The 20,286-nt window shown below is 36.7% G+C and overlaps 1 protein-coding gene across 7 annotated transcripts in view; it reads left to right on the forward strand.

The window, feature by feature from the left end:
* LOC150093675 (transcription factor CP2-like) overlaps positions 1-16,309 on the forward strand; it is a 357,564-nt gene extending 341,255 nt beyond the window's left edge. For all 7 annotated transcript variants that reach the window (XM_090412621.1, XM_090412620.1, XM_090412622.1 and 4 more), the window contains one exon: positions 14,975-16,309. In XM_090412621.1, coding sequence (XP_090268747.1) covers positions 14,975-15,018 — 44 coding nt within the window. In that variant the 3' untranslated portion in view covers positions 15,019-16,309. The remainder of the gene's footprint in view (positions 1-14,974) is intronic.
* The last annotated feature ends 3,977 nt before the right edge of the window (positions 16,310-20,286 follow it).

Here is a 20,286-nt window from a genome sequence, read left to right on the forward strand (position 1 = left end):
GACAACACACTGCTGTGCATCAGTGAGATCCACTGGTCATACAACTTCCTGCAGTACCCATTCCTGTTCTGCCATGGTGAGGATGGGTACTCTGTTGCCCTGCTTCAACTCAACCCCCGAGACCAAGTTTCCCCTCAAGAAGACAGTCTTCACAACGAGCTTCTATTCCTATTGCATCATGGTCAGGCAAGGGGAGGTCAACCACATGGTGTACTTCTGCTCCCTCTTCAGTCAATTTTTGGTTGGCATGTATGCCAAAAATAGAAACTGAGAGGTTGAACTACCTTAGGAACAACCAGGTACAGCTGAGGGCAGACAACTACATTCATCTGAGGAATGCCATGGGGAGGCAGGATTCTGATGCTGCTCAGCTGGGGCAAATGGTGGTGCTCCCATCATTCTTCACTTGGGGGGGGGATCTCGCTGCATGCATTAGCAGATTCAAGACGCCATGACATACGTCAGCCACCACAGCCATCCTGATCTGTTCATCACTTTCATCTGTAACTCCAGGTGGAAGGATATCACAGATGCACTGCTGCCTGAGCAAAAGTCTCACGATCGTCACGACATCATAACCAGGGTGTTCCATCTCAAGAGGAAGAAGTTGATGGCTCTTTTGAACAAGGGCAGTCTGTTTGGGGGAGTGCAGTGCATCATATACTCTGTGGAGTGGCAAAAGCATGGTCTGTCTCACATTCACATCTTGCTGTGGCTAGAGCAGCGCATCTTTCCTGACATGATCAACATCATCTGTGTCGAAATACCTGTCCCTGAGCAAGACCCTCTCCTTCACAACATTGTCAAGGCCAAAGATTCATGGGCCCTGTTGCAGCTTGAACCACAATTCACTCTGCATGAAAGGAAGCAGCTGCAGCAAGAAGTACCCCCTCCCAGCCAATTCTCAAGGACACTCAGACAGGAGACAATTGATACCTGCAATATTGGAGGAAGTCTCCAGCTGACGGTGGCTTCACTGTAGAAATTGGAATAGAGCTGGACAACTGCTGTGCGATGCGCTACAACCCTGTCCTCTCATGTATTTTTGATGCTCACATCAATGTGGAATTATGCAACTGTGTCAAGTCCAAGTACATTTGCAAGTAGTACGTGAACGTGAAAGACACTCTCTCAGAGAACATTACATGGAAGGTGGAGAAGGAGTTGCAAGGCAGTGCACAGCAGGTGATGGACGAGGTATACAACAAATGCCTGGTGCTGATTGAGGATGCAGTGTTGGAGGACAGGACTTGCCACAGTACAGCCTGCCTCAACCAACAAGGTCTGAAGGAGTCTTGGGGAACAGGGGACTATCTGAGGGAGACCAGTTATGACACCACTTGCAAGCAAGATGGACTGTGCTGCATTCAAGCTGCCCCTCAACCTCATCCATGCAGAAACATCCCTGTTCAGCATCTCAAAACAAAGCAACATGGCCAAAGTGCTGTGGGACTGTAAGCTCATTGTTTGGGATGAGAGCACCATGGTGCACAAGAGGGAGGGGGGATTTGAGGCACCGAGCATAACTCTCAAAGACATCAGGAGGCAATGATGGAGTGATGGGGGTTACCGTGCTGCTGGCTGGACACTTCTGGCAGACTCTGTCAGTAGTGCCAAGGGGAACTCGATCTGGTGAGGTTAAGGCATGCATCAAGGTGCCATATCTATGGCCCCTCATCTGAAAACTCTCTTAGGAAGAATGTGAGGGTCCACTTGAGAGGCGATGTCTCCATTGGGAAATTCTCCGAACTTCTACTCAATATAGGGAATGGAGAGTATTCTGAGTCCAAAGGAAAGGTGGCCATCCCTGCAGACCTCACAGTCAGGATATACCCTGATATTGCCGATATCAAGGAGAGGTCTATGGACTGGCTGTGTGAGCATGCCATTCTGACCCCCGAGAACAACAAGGCTGCCATCATTAATGATACTCAACTCGTTCGAATGGGCAGAAATGGAGTATAGGTCTGTGGACTCGGTGGTGCAAACGGATGATGCGGTCCACTACCCTGTGGAGTTCCTCAACCCTCTCCTGGCTTCCCAGCCCACAAGCTTTTCCTCAAATTGGGGGCTCCAGTGATGTTGCTGTGGAACCTCAACCTGCCCAAACTCTGCAATACCACCAGGCTGTGAGTGAAGGCCTTCCAGAGAAGAAATATCATCAAGGTTCACCAGCTGTGCTCAGGGTGGGGGGGGGGGGGTCTGATGTTCAGAGATAGAAGTCAGAGGGAGCCAAATCTGGGTAATAGGTGGATGTTCCAGCAATTCATAGTTCAGATCCCTTAAATTTCCCATTGCCAAACACCTGTGTGGGTAGGTGCATTGTCCTGATGAAAGATGATTTTTTTTTCTTCTGCAAACCAGGTCTCGTCTCATGAATTTTTTCGTCTAGTCTGGTTAAAAGATTGGAATAATATTCCCTAGTTATTGTTTTACCCTTTTCAAGATAATTAATAAACAAGGTGCCTTTAGCATCTGAAAACACTGATGCCATGACCTTTCCTGCTGATGGAACCGACTCTGTCTTCTTTGGCATAATAAATCGATGCACAAAATCAGTTTTATTCTTGTTAAAATGCTCCAAACACTGTTCAGAGATTTTCATGCGAGTGCATTTTTGATCTGCTTTGAGCAAGCGCGGCACCCATCTTGCACCAAACTTTTTCATTTGCAATTCTTCATGCAAAATATATCCTACACGTTCTTTTGAAATGCCTATAGTCTCAGCAATTTCACTCACTTTGACTCACCGGTCATCCAATACCATAGCGTGCACTTGATCAATGATTTCTAGTGATTTTACACTTTTTGATGCCCTTCGCATGGATCATCTTCAAGGCTGGTATGGCCACGTTTAAACTCAGCAGTCCATTTCTTAATTGTCGTAAACAAAGGCGAAGAGTGCCCGTAAACTTTTATGAACTTTGAATGAATTTCTTTTGCCGTTAAACCTTCTTTTACAAAGAAATTTATAACCGCACATACTCAATTTTATCCATTTCAAGGGATACAGACAATTTCACATGGATGCTTATGACAGACGTACCAATTTAGAAAAAAAAACTTGCCGATAATGTTGCCATCTATGGTCGAGGCCGAGAACTTTTCAGACCACCCTCGTATAGGTAACTGTAAGCAGGAATGATTTTATTATGTCTTGAATGAAATTGTCTCAATTTGTAAATATGGTCTTCTATAACCAGTTTTTGGAAACAGTTACGTCTATATATATTTTATCATCTTTCTCACCAGTACTTAATATGGTATTGTTTTCTATTTTCTAGTTTAAAGTAATTATTATCAAATTAATGAAAGGAAATTATTCGCCCCTAAATATATTGTGATTTTTAGTCTTGTCAAATATAGTACTCAAGAATTTATGAAACTTGATTTGTGTGTAAACATCCCTTTTTTTAATTAAAAGTATGTATAATCAATAAATCTTTAATTAACTGCATCAGTATCACTGATTTGAGTTTCTAAGTTTGTAATCTTTTTATTTCTTGGATCATATGATCCATTCGATTTGACATTGTCTTATTATGAAGTTTATAAGTATGCATTTTGGAAGAAGAGTTATGATTATTTACTCGATCCTTTAATTTTTTAATAACTTATTTTCCACTCCATAATTGCCATTGTCAGTTGATTTAAATTCATTCTCTGGTGGATCCTATCATCATAAATGATACCTAAAGGATACCAAGCTATTTCTTTATTTAAAGCTTTTATAACTTCCAACTGCGACAACAAAGATACTGTAGTAATGAATTTGTTTCTGGATACAACTTTATAATAATTTGGCTTAGTTTTTTCAGTGCATATCTAACATTGATATTTGAAATAATTTTTCTGAAATCAATGAATCCAAATAAATATCTCAACAGAATCACCACAATTTAATTTTATTACAATTTTTTATTACCATCATCTTTTACTGAATATTTCATTATATTATTATTATTATTATTATTATTGTTCCGGGAAACTCCAAGGAGTCGACAGACTCATCGAGGGAGGCCCTAACATCATGTCTGGAACAACTATTCAACATTTACACAGTATCTATCATATCTTGCCTTGAACTCATTCACGGTCGTAGCACCCACAACAGACTCTGGAAGCTTATTCCACTCATTCACCACTCTCCAAGTAAAAAACCTAGCTCTAACACCCTTGTCAACCACGCTCTTGTCCAGCTTCCATGCATGGCTCCTAGTCCTCCCACCACCAGTCATATTTTCAAAAATATCTTCTGGATCAATCTTATAAAAACCCTTCAGTAATTTGAATGTCTCAATCATATCACCCCTCCTTCGTCTATCGTCCAATTTCTGCAACCCACAAATCCTCAACCTATTCTCATAAGGTTCATTCCACAGACCTGCTATCATCTTGGTCACTCGTCTCTGGACCCTCTCCACTTCCTCCCCATCACGAAGAAACCCTGGTGCCCATAACTGGGCACAGAAGTCCAGATGGGGTCTTATCAAGGCTCGATACAGAGGAACAACAACTTGTTCATCTCTGCATGTTAAAGTATTTTTCAGAAGCCAAGTGATTTGGTGAACTGTTTTAGTTACTTTTGCAATGTGCCCCCCTAAACTTCAACTCCCTATCCACCAACACTCCCAAATCCCTGGCCTCATCAATCTCCTGGAGTACGGTTCCACCTATGCGATATACTGCTGCTATTCTTTTCACCCCAAAGTGCATAACCTTACACTTTGCCACATTAAACTGACATCCATTTTTCCTAGCCCAGTCCTCCAAACTATCCAAATCATCCTGTAAAATTTTGACATCCTGTGCACTCACAATTCCTCTACCCAACTTTGCATCATCAGCAAACAAGTGAACACTTCCTCTCAAATCCTTTCCAATATCATTGATGAACAAATTGGAAAGCAGTGGTCCAATAACAGAGCCCTGCGGCACTCCACTAGTCACAAGACGTCTTTTTGACTCCACTCCTGAATAAACCACTCTCTGGTATCTCTCCGTCAACCACCCTCCTATCCATCTTACCAACCCTATATCTATCCCCATCTGCTCCAGTTTACTGATGAGAGTTCCATGTGGTATCCTGTCAAAGGCCTTGGCAAGGTCCAGTAGTATACTGTAAACCCATTACTCCTATCCAGTTCAGCCGTCACTGTGTTATAAAACGTGAGCAAGTTACTGAGGCATGATCTACCCTTCACAAAACCATGTTGTCCCCCATACAATATCCCATTTTCATCTATCCAATCCTGTATTCTTTTCTTGACTAATTTCTCCAAGACCTTGACAATGATTCCTGATATGCTAATCGGTCGGTAATTTACAACAGCAGTCTTGGAACCACCTTTATGCAGTGGAACTATTTTCCCTTCCTTCCACCCGCTCGGGACTAACCCAGACCTGAGACTCAAATTAAACAAAATGGTCAAGGGTACTGACAATTCTTTAGCTGCTTCTCATACTACACGAACTGGTATACCATCCAATCCCACAGATGTATTGACATTGAGGTTATGCAATAGACTACTCACCTCCACTTCATTCACCACAATTCCCGTATAATCTACTGGTTTATTCGTTTCTGCAATGTCACCACCTGGATGATATATTCTTGCAAAGTGCTCACTCAGTAACTCAGCTATCTCAACTGATTCAGTTACCTCCCTACCATCGGCATTCTTTAAAATCATTCTGCCATGTACATTTTTCCTTTTACTTGCTACATACCTAAAAAAACTGTTTAGGATTCTCTTTAGTCTGCATGGCCAATGTTCTTTCGTAATCCTTTTTTGCTTTTCTTACCACACTCGTCACCCTTCTGGCCTGCGCTTTATACCGTTCATGTGCCTGCCGGTCACCTTTCTCCTTAAATTCCCTCCATAGTTGTTTCTTTTTTTGCAGCTCAAACTTAATGGTGTTATTCATCCATTTAACCCCTACTTGATTTATTATTCGGACTCTAGGTATACAGTCAGCCATTGCTTCATGCAAGCACTTCTTAACTACCTCCCATGCACTATCGACTTCTAGTCCTTGCAGTTGTACATGCCATGGCACTGAGCCAATCAATCTCCTAAGCTTGTCATACTTTCCAGCCCGATAATTCCACATGTACCCTGTCTTAATTGAAAATTCTACACCTTTAGCCACCTCCCAAGTCAAGACCCTATGATCACTCTCACCGATTGGTGGCAATGTGGTCATATTTGTTACAGCCAAATCCTCAGATGTAATTACTAGGTCAAGCACTCTCTGACCCCTAGTATTTTCCATTACATGCTGTCGCAGATAGTTATCCCTTAATAACCGCATAAAATCCAATTCCTTCCTCCCGTGTGTCCTCTCCTCACTCCAATCAATGCGACCATAGTTGAAATCTCCCATAATAATCACCCTCCTTCCACTCATTTCTTCTATTTGCTTGTGCATATTATCACCACCATCTTTTCCAACACTTGGTCTATAGCAGCATCCAATTGTATATTTAGTTCTGCTAGCCACAATCTCACACCAAATGGCCTCAAATGTGCTCTTTTCTCTATCCTGCAATTCAACTTCTATTCTCCTTGGCTGTAGCTCATCAGCTATCATCAACAATACTCCTCCCCCCATTTTATTCTCTCTGTCATTCCTGAACACACTATACCCATCACATTCAATCCCACTAGCTATATCATCTACAGTCAGCCATGTTTCACTAATACCAATAACCTGTGGTCTGGAAGTGCCAACCATGGCCAAAAAACTCTTCCTTCTTGTTCCTAATACTCCTAGTATTAGTGTACATGAATTTAAGACCCCCATTAGCCCCAACCCTACCTTGATGCTTTATATTAACTATCCCACTCTGGTTTGTTGTCCTTATTTGCTCTAGCATATTATATTCATTCTTACATTCAACTGCCTCCCTAAGGACTGTATATCTACTCTCCCCCCCTTAACAAATCAAGTTTCCCTGAATTTGCACATCCACTACATTCAGCAACATTTTCTCAAGTCTTCTTGCACCATAACCATTCAGATGCAAGCCATTCATCTTATATAGATCCTTTTCCCCATCAAACTCACTCCACACGTCCACAAATTCCACACCACTCGTCATACATAACCCAGCATAAAGTCATTCGCAATTATGGCCCTCCTTTTAAACATTTCACTGTCATACCGTGGCAAAAGACTAATCATTCTAACTCTCTCACTCTTTTCTTTTGCTACCTCAAACAATTCATTCAGGTCTTCTATCATTTCCATTTTATCTCCTTTCAAATCATTCGTACCTGCCACAACGATCATTTCTTTCACCCTTTCCTTTTGCTCTCTAATAGACTCAGTTACATCCTTTATGGTTGCACCAGGTTGGTACGATTTTGTCAAATCCTCTACTAACACATCTCGTACTAACGAGTCTCCATACAGCACTCTATCCTTCATTTTGTTCATGTTCACATTCATACGCCTATTTTTCCTGTCATACCTTTTATTATTGGTTGGTTCATTCAGTCGACTTTTGTTCATGCACTCTAGCTGCTGTTTTGCCCTTTCTATCGCAACATTCAACAACGCGATCTCATTCAATGCATCTATCTCATCTTTTTTATTCTCTGAGAAACCATTTATACTATCATTCACACTTTCTACATTCACATTCTCATAATTCTCATGTACAACCTTGCCGTTTCTTGTCATATCGGTATTTTCTTCATTCTGAAGTTTGAGAAAAATATCACACTCACGATCCGAAATACATTTCAATTCCTCATTCTCCCTACATTTTCTACACACATTCAATCCTTTATTATCATATATACTTTTATACTATTGTTCTTTGATAACGATGGCAAACCATCATTACTGGCCGCCATTTTCCTTTGTACAGGTGCCATAATTATTGCAACGTGTTTTATCAAATAATAAGTTATACACACCAAAAACACACAAACAGATGCACTAAAATACGCAAGGCAAACAAAACTACACAATATTAACTAATTTTATCAACGATAACTGAAAATAATACTTATCTTATCAGGAGCTTGCACGAACACTACACACTACGATATAACCTTGAACTCAACTGAAAATATATATGATACATTTGATTTTAATCCAGCTAAAAGACTTGTCATTCTTTCTTCAGTTTCTAATGTTAGGTTATCTACTCTATCAAATATTAAAATCTGTTTATCTGATTTGTTCTATATTGATACATCAGATTCAGCAAATAAACATATTTATCATGGAGTAGATGACTAAACACTAGAAACTAAAGATAGAGAGTGACAAGTTTTTTACCTGTAATAAAATCAAATTCATCATATAATGAAAGATTCAGTAAAAGACAACAACATATCAACAACAGCAACAAAAAAAAGAAACGTTAATAAAATCGTGGATTCCATTATGGGAATTCATATCAACAACAGCAACATACATATCAACATCAACAACATATCAACAACAGCAACAAAAAAAAGAAACGTTAATAAAATCGTGGATTCCATTATGGGAATTCAATTTCTTCTAGCATGGTATTACCAATATGCAGTCTGATCATATAAGAATTTCCTTATAACTAATTTACACTGTCATCTCGAAATGAACCATCATTTGTATTTCTGGGCAGAGATAACCACCAGAATCGAAAATATCATCATTTACATCTTTAATATTAAATTCATTATTAGTTGGGTACATCCGTGGAGTTAGAACATTCATTACAGGAGACCCATACAAACCATTATTGACACAATACCTATCATACTTCTCCTTAAACTCATTCGCTGTCAAAGCACATTAATATTTTGTTATTTTTTTTTTTTTTTTTTTTTTTTTGTATGCTGATTCTTGCAAATTTTGCTAATTCTTTATCTTCAATAAGCTATTTATCCTCTCTATGTCATTTATACTGAGAACTTTCAATATTATAATAATTTAGTACATTTGTTAGATCTCAAAACCATTTAAAAAAAATAGAATGCTTTAAAGAAATATGTACAGTTTATGAATCTAAAAACAATTTTTTTTATATCAGGTTTATTATAATTAAGAATTCATTATAAAAAAAATTAAAACTGTATTGAATAATGACAATTTTTACTCGTTCAGTTATAAAACAGTATAAGACAGCATGATTCTTGAGCAATCTAACTTAATGGAGGGATCCCAAGAGTAACAGAAATAGCATATAAAAAAAAAAAAAAAAGAATAATAATACCCATACCTGTACCTTATTGTGAAAATATGTAGTCTCTGTTTAATGAATATTCTTATAAGCTTTGACAGTCTATTTGATGAATGAGAAGAATAACACAATTAATTTAAAACACTCCTGTGTTTCTTTTTGACAGTTGTTAAGACCACAAATACATTTTATGGTTTTCTTTTCAGTTATCAACCAAGAAATTTCACATTACATTTACCACTTAAGGTAAATTAATTTATCCATAGGAACTTATAATAATAACAAAAATTATTTCTTTTTGGTGTATTTATTTTTATGTTAATGAATGATGTCGCAACAGCTGGGTATCACAAAGAGTACTCATTTCGGTTGATAGACAAAGCACATTTATCAGTTACACAATCAAGAATAAACGTACTCATTCACTCGATGGCTATTTATTATAATCAGTAGAATATATGTCTACATGTATTTTAGTTACAACAATATACAAAAAGGTAAATGTACTTTACTAATACTTCTTACCAATGGAAACAAAATGTTGTTAGCCTTGCTAGTTTTTTACCAATAGTGAATTCAAAAGCACTGTCCCTTCATTTTCTTTACAGTAGGATACTGTTCTGACAAGATAGCTTAAAACTGCATCAATATAACAATATTGCACATTTTCTTATTCAAATTTAATAATTCAACTTATAATAAAACTTGCCCATAGACAAATCACCTATGGATGTTTAAACCAGTTTATATATCTTTACTGTACACTTCAGTTGGCCTCATTCATGGGAGCTACTTAGGAAATATTTGTTAGCAGCAATGGCCAATTATATAGCTTGAGGAGAAAGATGATGAAAATTTTAGTAAAATCAATAACTAGGGAAATCAGACAAAAATTGCAGATGAAACAGAGGTTGTGAAAAGAGACAGGTGAAGAGCAGTACATGAGGAATATAAGGCTTAAACTAGGAAAGTAACTAATATTACAGAATGAAAAATTAGAATATGTGAAGAGGCTAGAAAAGAAAAATCCCAAGGAGTTCTTTTGTTATGACTAGAAGGGAAAAAAATGAGTGTAGCCAAATGATCTTCCCAGGTGAGGTGTTCAAGTGACCAATGCAGTTGACATAATAGAGTTTTTTAATGATCACTCTCCTAGGATATTTCATCCTGGTGAAGCAGGTTTTGTTTCTGGAATGATTTAAAGGATTAGAAGTGAATGAAGTCAGTGTTAGAGTATCAGCAAGACAGCAGAACTGAATGAGATTTCACCATGAGTTTTAAGGACCTATGCTAAGGAACCAACTTCAAGTGATTTGGCTGTCTAATGAAAGTCTTGCAAATGTCACCAAGGATTGGAAGAAGGATAAGATATCACTATTGCCTAAGGATGGTAATAAAAGGCAATCAAACTATAGACTACTTTGTATTGTTTCTGTGGTTGTTAAGATAGTGGAAAACTACTAAGAACTCATATACAAAATTAGACAGATTGGTGGGTAATATTATTTATTGGGACATCTTGAATTTGTTTGGAGGTGGTTATGTTTCAGTAATCTGGTCACCTTTCATAACAATGAGTTACTGATGAGATAAATGATATGCTGTGATTTTACTAGATTTTGCAAAAGCATTTAAGAGGTTGCGAAATGACAAGTCATGGTTTAGTTGCAACATATGGGATTGGAGTGGCTGTCTGACAGATATCCAAGAATTGCATATGAAAGAGCAGTAACATAAAAAAAAAGAGAAGGAGAATTAGGATGAAATCAGTAACTAGAAACATCAGACAAAAATTGCAGATGAAAAAGAGGTTGTGGAAAGCAGCACATAATGGAGGACTCACAACTGAGGCCTCTCAAGATGAGTCTCGTGACTCAGTGCATGGAAAGGCTTATGTATTCACTGTACATGTTAAACTATTTTGAACTGTATTGATGAAAACACAGACTAATAAGAAAATAATTACTATTTATTAACTTATTGCTGATATTTCACCAGTATTATATTCAGCATTTGTGCAATGATTCTCTGCCCTTACTGGATACACTAATCACTGTCTTAAAGATGGTTCCTTATCTTCTTCGGTTTATAGAAAACCCACATATACAGGGAGATATTTGCACAAACAGTCACACCATCACCCATCTTAACAGTATGGTATCCTAAAAATACTAACCCAAGGGCTAGAGTGATTTGTTCCAATACTCTCACTGTTGAACTCACTCACTTATGTCACACCTTCTTAGCCAATGGCTATAATCCCCATAAGGACAGAAAAAATATGAAATGCTCCTCCAGAAATCTTCTCTCCCCCCCCCCCCCACTGTCTACCACAGAAAACTACAGCAAAACTGTCACCATCCTATACATTCAAGGCACATCTAAAGTGCTTAATAAACATCAACTACGTACCATATTTAAATCTTATATCAAATTGGCAACTCTCATCCATTCACCCAAGAACATAATCTCTTCTTTATCACATCCAGGAGTAGTCTATGAAGTGCCCTGTTTGTGTGATCAAGCTTACTATGGACAAACAGGAAGAACTGTGGACATCAACCTCATTGAACATAAAAAATACATCCGGCACACTGTCATTATGGCAAGTCGGCTCTAGCAGACCATGCCTTAGATACCCCTATACACAGAATCAATTGGGAAAAAAAAAACAAAAGTGCTACATGGAAGTCGTTATAAGTCAGAGAAATTGTTTTTGGAATCAACATAGGCCGTGAAACATACTGCAAACCTCGACAAGGATGGCTGTATAAACTTACCAAAAATTTGGGAGACAGCATCTTAAAACCTAATTTATTATTATTATTACACCCTCTATGGAGTCAGCAGACTCATCATGGGAGGTTCATTCAACTGACAATATATTTATCATATGGAATCTTAAAATCCTTAACACTCCTTGCATTAACAACACATTCTGGTAAGGCATTCCATTCACTGACAAATCTACTCCTCACACCCCTCTTCACCACACTTTTACAAAACTTCCAGGGATGACCTTTAGTTCTTCCCCTCTCACCTTCTACTCTTTTTATAATCCCCTCTGGATTAATCTGATAAAATCCTCTCACTAACTTAAATGTCTATATCATATCACCTCTCTTCCTCCTATCCACCAAACTCTGCAATCCACATTTCTTCAGCCTCTCTCCATAGCCAGCATTCCAAAGTCCTGATATTGTCTTAATCACTTGCCTTTGAACTATCTCAAATGTCTCCAAATCACAACCATGTGACCAGATCTGAGCACAATACTCCAAGTGTGGTCTGACCAGTGCCTTATACAGTGGCATAACCACTTCCTTATCCCTACATGTCAACTTATCGTAAAATACAATTAAATTAAATGTTAGAGTACTTCTTATCATAGCAGTACTACAATGTGCAGCCTTTGCAACACTTGCAATATGCCCTCTAAACTTCAGTCTGCTGTCCACCATCACTCCCAGATCTCTAATCTCATCCACTTCCTGCAGTATGGCACCATCGATATAGTACACAGCCTTATATTAGATTTTGATATTAAAACTACAACCCTGCTCTTTTGTCCAAATAAAAAGTCTATCCAAATCTTCCTGTAAGGAATTGTCAGCAGTGCTACTTATAATTCTTCCCAACTTTGCATCATCAGCAAACAACTGAAGATCCCCAGTCAGTCCAGATGATATATCATTCACAAACAAGTTAAACAACATGGGCCTAAGAACAGAACTTGGGGCATGCCACTGGTTCCCGTCCTGTTTTGAGACACTGCTCCATCATACACAACCTGCTGGTATCGTTCAGAGAACCAATCTCTCTTCCATCTAATCAATATACTATCTATTCCCATCCTCTGCAGCTTGTAACCAACTTATCATCTGGTAATCTATCAAATGCTTTTGCAAAGTCTAAGAATATCACTGTATATGATTTCCCTTATCTAACACAATTGTCAACTTATCGTAAAATACAATTAAATTACTAAAACAGTACCTACCTTTTACAAATACATTCTGATTCCAAGATTCTATGAGGAATCCAAGGACTCATCAAGAAAGGGCATATATCTTTCTAATCCTAATCATATCCTTCTAATTCTATTCCTGACATCACATCCTCCTCAGACAACAAAGTTTCACTTATTCCAATTATCTTTGGCCATACTGACTCAATCAATGCAACAAACTAAGCTCTCTTGTTTTGAATACTCCTTACATTTTTGTATAAACTTAACAATTCCTGCATGTTTGAGGCCATTCTACCAGCACCAACATTCTCTATTCTAACTGCTATACCTCACCTCTCTCTTTGGTCTGACCACTCCCGTTTACCTGATTCTGATTTCCATTCCTACCTGCCTCATTCTCAGCTTTATGCATTCCATCATCTTGTGCTGCTGCAACCACTTCAATCTCATATCCATCTTCCTCCTGTTGTACAATCCATTTAGTTGTACTATCCTGCTTCACAAGTAGACTCTGATCATTTATTACATTAACTTCTTGATTCTGTGCCTTCTCAGAAAACAAGACTTTCTAAATGCCCAACACCAAACCCATTCAAATGTAATCCAACTTTAAACTATCCCAACTTCCTCTCAAATTCACTCCACATATTTACAAATTATGAACCCCTGTTAGCTCACATAACTCAGCCATCTTACTATTCATTATCTCTTTCTCAGTTCACTGTTGTCATATCTGGGCAACATGCCTATGACTTTTCCAACAACACTGTTCTTCTTTACCTGCTGCAACAACTTCCTCAAGTCTCTATCAGCATTCTTTTTCTCTCCAACTAAGTCATTTTTGCCCATGACTACCACTAATTTTGATGCCTGGTCTTTCCTTTTCTGCAACACAAAATAATGAAGCAAATAACATCGGTTATTTGCTTCATTATTCCACCAGGAAAGCATGTTTTGTGCACTTTATTAGTAATCACATCTAATGATCGAGTCCCCCATACAATGATATACGACTATCCTTGGACTCTTTCTTCATAATATTAACTTCCTCCTTCTCATTATTATCAGCCAATCTCTTCTTTAGATGTTTAATATTCTCTTCCAAATGTTTCATTTCACTTTTCATTTTCACTAACTCCTCCTAAGCTCTTCTACTATAGTCCCGACACTTGCTGCCATTTCTAATCGCTCTAATCGATCGAGGCCTTTTCACATAAGTTAATACTTTCCTTCTTCTCATTTACCCAAACAGTCCACATTTTTTGGTATATGCATACATATAGTAATTTTCTCAGCACATCCACTGCAAAAAATCCAAGGCAGAGCCAGGCGTTTGTACAGAAGCCTTCCGTGCCACTGACATGTGTTTCTTTATGGACACCATTTTCAGAAGAAGAAGCAATACAAATAAGTAGCAAAACACAATATAAATATCAAAAAATTTCAATAGCATCATCACCAACTGAAGGACACTTGTTTCCAAACCGATAAAAAAATGAAGCACAATTTGCGATAAAAAGCCACATTATACACTAATTAAGAACACTTTTTTTTAGCACAGCTCAAATCTACTGCTATGTTTACTAGCAACACTTTTAATTTACACTTGCTTATTGCTCCATTTGGTGTTAAATAACAAAGTTAATTCTCATCACAAGTTTTCTGCCTGTATGGAAAGGTCATGCAAAATTGGTAATTGTTGGTTCTGTGTTAAAAATTAGTATAGCAGATAAACAAATATTTACTTTATATATAGACAGATTAATGAATGTTTTATATATATATATAATATTTATTTACTTTTATTTCTTTCTTTTTAGAACAGCAAGGATCTTACAGATTTCTCTTAAAGCCATATAAATGAAAATCAAAAAAAAAAAGTCCAAGTAAATAAGAATTTATATAGTTAGAAATGTACAACATGCTTTTGTGTACAATTCATTAAAAAATTGTTCATTCATATTACATTACCATTTTTAAAAGAGACTATTAGATAGTTTTTATACTTCATAATCATTGTTAATAATATAACCAAATGAGACAAGCATTTTAAACTTTTTCATTTGTTACATATGCATCATTTCATTTTTTTTTATTCAAATATGCTTTCCTCTGAGTTTGTTTTTATATTTTCATTAATTCCATTTATTAAATTAGTGCTGCTCTTTACCATCAATATCATATCAATTGTTGTTTCTATTTTGAAATTCCAGATGTTTACTTTAAAAAAAATGTTGATAGTTATATTTGATAAAAAGTCAGATTAAAATCAAAGGAATGAGATCATTTCTTCTTCTGTTGAAACTAGGTATTGTTTTATATATGTGTGTTATCATATATTACAGAAGTAGCACAAAAATTATGGACTCTGAGTTATAATTCAAAGTCACTGATATACTGAATCATTCCAAAGCTTACTCATGACATTATGCAAACCATGTTAAATATGCACCGGTCCTAGGCATTCTAAGCACTATTCTTTGATTTCTGTTGTGTTTATGTGTATGTGTGTGTGTATATATATATATATATATATATATGATGTTTCACAGCTTTGCTACTAGTATTAATTCAATTTATAACCATACATGTGTAAGGAAAAGCATATTTTACAGATCACGTATGTTATTAATACATCAATTGTTATTAGCAAATATCATTTTACTATGATTACATTTGTATATAATTATAAAGAGAAAACACTTGACTAAATCTATGTCTGTTAAAAAAAAAAAAGGCCTCAGTTATAATACAGATTTTATGTAAACTTCAAATTTAATCAGATGTAACTTTTAGAATATTCTTATTCTTTTACAGAATACCAAAAATATGAAATAAAATTCTTACTAAATTTTTGAGGCATTTTTGTTAGAAACTGCCTAACAGGATTATTATTTTTTCCTTGCATGTTAGAATTTAAAGCTGTAATCTCTACCTTCTGTAACACTGCAAATTTCTGCAAAATGATTGATTGTGTAGTGAAGATGACTGTATTTGCTTTCTTATTGTTCAAGAATATCAGTGATTTATGAAGTAAGCAAGGTCTAAATAATTAAACAGATGTTCATGTTTTTTTGTTTATCTTGTATTCTTTTGATTTGGTTTCACAATATTTTTATACTGTACTACATTTAGTAAAGCCTGTTTTTCTGTTTATTGCATTTTGCTTACTCAAGATTTTCAGCAATTTTCTTGTTTTTCTCTGTGATTCATGTGCTAATTTGCTAGAGCATACTCCAGAACCAACAAATTATTTTTCAAGTCAAATAATGTAGTTAAAAATACAAAATATGCTGTATTTACAGTATATTAAAAAAAAAATTGATATTGATATGCCTGTGCATTTCATTTGAAAACAATGGTTATTACTAAATAGTAGTAATATTGCCTAATAATATCTAATAGTGAAAAAATTTTAAAGATATCTTAGTGTATAAAGGCTCTAAGATTTTCCTTAATTCATTAAATTAAAAATGCCAAGGAATTATATTGTTGTTTAATTTTTATCCAAGTGTAAGCAAACAAAGTTTGAATGTGAAATGCATGGTATTATACACACCTGAAAGGATATGTGTTTGCATTATGGGATACTAAGACAATGTGAAGTCATTAGCTTCTGTATACTAGTAGCCTAGTTGTGAAGAAATTTTACTCACATACTTTGTTTATTTACTCTTGGATAAAGGATTAAACAAGAATATTTCTTATCATTTTTTAAAATTTAATTTATAACCAAGTGAAAAAAACTTTCTATAATTTTCCTTAATGATTGCTCCTCATTTTCCAAATTTACAAAACTGCAAATTTTATTCATATTCATTTCTTAATGAAATGCAGTAATATTCATTATTATTATTATTACTACCCCAAGACCTCATAGAGTCAAAGACTCATCTGGGAGGCCTTTTTATCACACACACACAGCTCATCATACCGTGCCTTGAACACATTCAAACTCCTTGCAGACACCACACTCTCAGGCAAGGCATTCCAATCATTCACAACTCTGCATGAAAAAAACCTTCCCTCACTCCCCTACTCACACTCTCTTTATACAGTTTCCAGGGATGCCCTCTGGTTCTCCCCCGATCTCCCACTATTTTCTGTAGAACTTCTCCAGCATTGATCCTATAACAACCTCTTACCAACTTGTAGGTCTCTATTATATCTCCTCTTCCTTCTGTCCACAAGACTCTACAAAGTACATCTTCTCAATCTTTCCTCATACTCGACATTCCAGAGGTCAGAAACTACCTTAGTCAATCGCCTTTGGACCCTTTCCAACATCTCTTCATCCTTCTGAAAACCAGGTGACCAAATCTGGACACAATAGTCCATGTATGGCCTAATCAAAGCCTTATACAATGGAACAAGAATCTCCCTACTTCTACATGTCAGTGTCCTCCACATCATTCCCAGAAGCCTTTGTGTTGTCTTCGCAGTTTTGGCTATGGGTCCCCTAAATTTCAGATCCTTATCCACTATCACCTCCAGATCTCTTATTTCTTCCACCTCCAACAATATATCCTCACCAAGTATAAATTCTGCATCCCATCTTTGTTTTCCAAATTTTAAACCTTACAGTTTGCAACATTGAACTTACATCTCCATTTCCGTGCCCAATCACTCAATTTATTCAAGTCTTCTTGTAAGGCCACAACATCTTCACTACTTTTCATGGTTCGTCCCAACTTTGCATCATCTGCAAACAATTGAATATCTCCATCCAAATCTTTACCTATATCATTAATATACAAGCTAAACAGTAATGGCCCCAAAACAGACTCCTGAGGCACTCCAGTAGTGACTTCCCTTTTCCTGGTTATTGCTCCCCCCATACACAACTTGTTGATACCTATCAGATAGCCAGTCTCCAATCCAATGCACTAATCTAATATCTAACCCCATCTGCTCTAGTTTGACTATCAATTTATCATGAGGTACTCTATCAAAAGCCTTTGCAAAATCTAAGTATATGACTGTGTAATCCTTCTCCTCTGGCCAAGGAAGTAGTCACTTTATTGTAATAAGTAAGTAGATTACTAAAACATGACCTCCCTTAGCAAATCCGTGCTGTCCATTAAAGATAATACCATTGTTGTCAACTCAACTCTGTATCCTAGTTCTCACAAGCTTCTCCAACAATTTAACCACAACACCTGACACACAGATAGGCCTATAGCTTGATGCTTGAGTTCGATCACCTCCTTTATGAAGTGCCACAATCTTGCCCTCCTTCCACTCCTTAGGGACTTGGCCGAGTGCAAGACTCATATTAAAAAAAATATGTCAAGACAGGTGTTGACTCCCTGGCACATTCCTTCAGAATACGTGGTGATATATTATCAGGTTCCACAGCCTTATTAACATCTAGTTTACTCAACTCCCTATACACCTCTTGCTCACTTACAGTCTCTCTTCCCCATCATCTACTACTCTCAATCTCTCCATGAAGTCGCATTCACAAGATTGAAAGACCTTTATGAATTGCTCATTAAGTATCTCCACCACACATTCTGCAACAGCTGTCTTTATAATGTACTCTCACAATATAAGAAAGTTTACAAAAATATATTAATGAATATGTACTGTGTGTGTGTGTTTAAGGGTGATGACCGTGGATGAATGAAAACAACCAGCTGTAAATTAGAAATTTTGCAATCAGAAGTATTAAAAGTTCTACCCTGATATCTGATGCTTATATTTGCTATCAAGATTGATGCCATCTGGAGAATTTTCATAAGGAAATATTTGGTCTAGTTTTCTTTTAGTGGGAGTGGAGGAATCTATTTTTTTTTATTAACTGTTTTTGCATTCTTATAAAAGAGGAATAATAACATCCATTTCACATTATACTGATGTTACAAAAGGGAAAATAAAAAGATATCTTTTTTTGTGACTTCTATAAAAGTTTTTAGAAGTCACAAATTTTACAGGAGTTTCTGTATTGCAGCACTAAAAGACATGATATTTAAAGTATATATCAAAAAAAAAAAAAAACCAGCTAACGCCTTTTTATTCCCGTATATAGGGAGTAGACGAGGCCGTTTAGCCCTATCTAACTTTTGGAGACTGAGTTGGGCAGTTCAATCTCCACTGGTACCCAATCAGAAATTGCTGGCCCAAGGCTATCACTAATTAAGCGGCAATTAATGTCCGAAATAATGTGGGTTCTACGGTAGATTTTCTTGAGTTTACGGGATGAAAAACTCGAGTTTCCGAGTTTTTTGTCCCGTAAACTCAAGAAAATCGACCACACCAGATAAAAAAAATTATGGAATGCAAATATGTGTTTTATTGAAGAAAAATTTATTCTTCAATATGGAGTTATATCATCTCCTGCTTTAATTACAGCTTAGATTTTTTTTTTTTTGCATGCTGTCAATATGACTCATTATCACATGTGTATCAAGTTTTTATTCCACTCTATGCTTAAAAGATCCCTTAATTTTGCCAAATTTGCAGGGTGTTGATGTTTCTTCTTTATAGCCTTTTCTAACGTCCCAGATTTTTTCAATAACATTCAGATCAGGTGAATTGGCTGGCCAATTGAGACGTGGAATGTCTTTCTCATGTTCTGCAAACCAATCCAGCACAATTCAGTTCTAGCTCGATGGACACAAGAGTTATCTTGAAACTCAGGATCCACTATGTCTCCGTCTTGTTCCAAAAACTGAACAAATGACAATACTTCATTATTTAAAAATGTCGGATAATCCATGGATTTCATGCGATTGGACACCTCACCGAATTGGCCAACTCTAGCACTTGAATACAGCCCCCAAAATATGATGCTGCCACCTCCTTTTTGCACAGCTTTTTGGACACATTTGGGATTAAATGCATCTCCAGCCTTCAGCATGACAACAAATTTGTCAGACCATATTATTTGTCTCCACTCATCACTGGTATAGTGACAATGCTGTTTTGCCCAAGCAAGGTGATTTTTCTTCTGGACAATTTTTAACTTAGGATGTATCCAGGCAACACGACTGAAAATGCCTAAATAATGCAGTTCTCTCTGTAGTGTTCATTCTGAAACTGGTTTACTGGGTCCAACGTTGTACTGTTGAAACAGTTCTTGAAAATGTTCAGCTGTTGCTAGTCGTCCCAAATGTTTGTGATCCCAATT

The sequence above is a fragment of the Typopeltis vanoorti genome, chromosome 23, assembly GCF_054136105.1.
Source record: "Typopeltis vanoorti isolate ZY-2024b chromosome 23, IOZ_Tvanoo_1.0, whole genome shotgun sequence".
In the NCBI taxonomy this organism is placed as follows: Eukaryota; Metazoa; Arthropoda; class Arachnida; order Uropygi; family Thelyphonidae; genus Typopeltis; species Typopeltis vanoorti.